The sequence below is a fragment of the Haliaeetus leucocephalus genome, unplaced genomic scaffold, assembly GCF_000737465.1.
Source record: "Haliaeetus leucocephalus isolate CR32 unplaced genomic scaffold, Haliaeetus_leucocephalus-4.0 Scaffold2, whole genome shotgun sequence".
Taxonomy (NCBI): Eukaryota; Metazoa; Chordata; class Aves; order Accipitriformes; family Accipitridae; genus Haliaeetus; species Haliaeetus leucocephalus.
Window position 1 is genome coordinate 616999 of NW_010972438.1, and position 270 is coordinate 617268.

At 77.4% G+C, this 270-nt stretch overlaps 1 protein-coding gene across 3 annotated transcripts in view; it reads right to left on the reverse strand.

Annotated features, from left to right (window-relative positions):
- Positions 1-205, reverse strand: part of IFT122 (intraflagellar transport 122) — a 33449-nt gene extending 33244 nt beyond the window's left edge. For all 3 annotated transcript variants that reach the window (XM_010570180.1, XM_010570186.1, XM_010570170.1), the window contains exon 1: positions 114-205. In XM_010570180.1, coding sequence (XP_010568482.1) covers positions 114-154 — 41 coding nt within the window. In that variant the 5' untranslated portion in view covers positions 155-205. The remainder of the gene's footprint in view (positions 1-113) is intronic.
- Between the last annotated feature and the right edge of the window lie 65 nt (positions 206-270).

Here is a 270-nt window from a genome sequence, read left to right on the forward strand (position 1 = left end):
GGCCCGCCGCGGCTCCTCACAGGCCGCGCGGCGGGTGGGTAAGGGACGCGCCCCCGGCCGCCTCACCGCGGAGCGGGGCCGTAGCGGCCCGGCTCTCCCCCGGGGCCGCTCACCACTGCTCGGCCTTGTCGCGCCAGGTGAGCGCAGCCCGCATCCCCCGGGCCGGGCCGAACCTCCCCTTACAGCCCCACAGCCCGTCCCGCCTCAGCGGCACCGACCGCTTGTTTACACCCGCCCCGACGGCGCCAAGGGCACCGAGAATGCGCATGG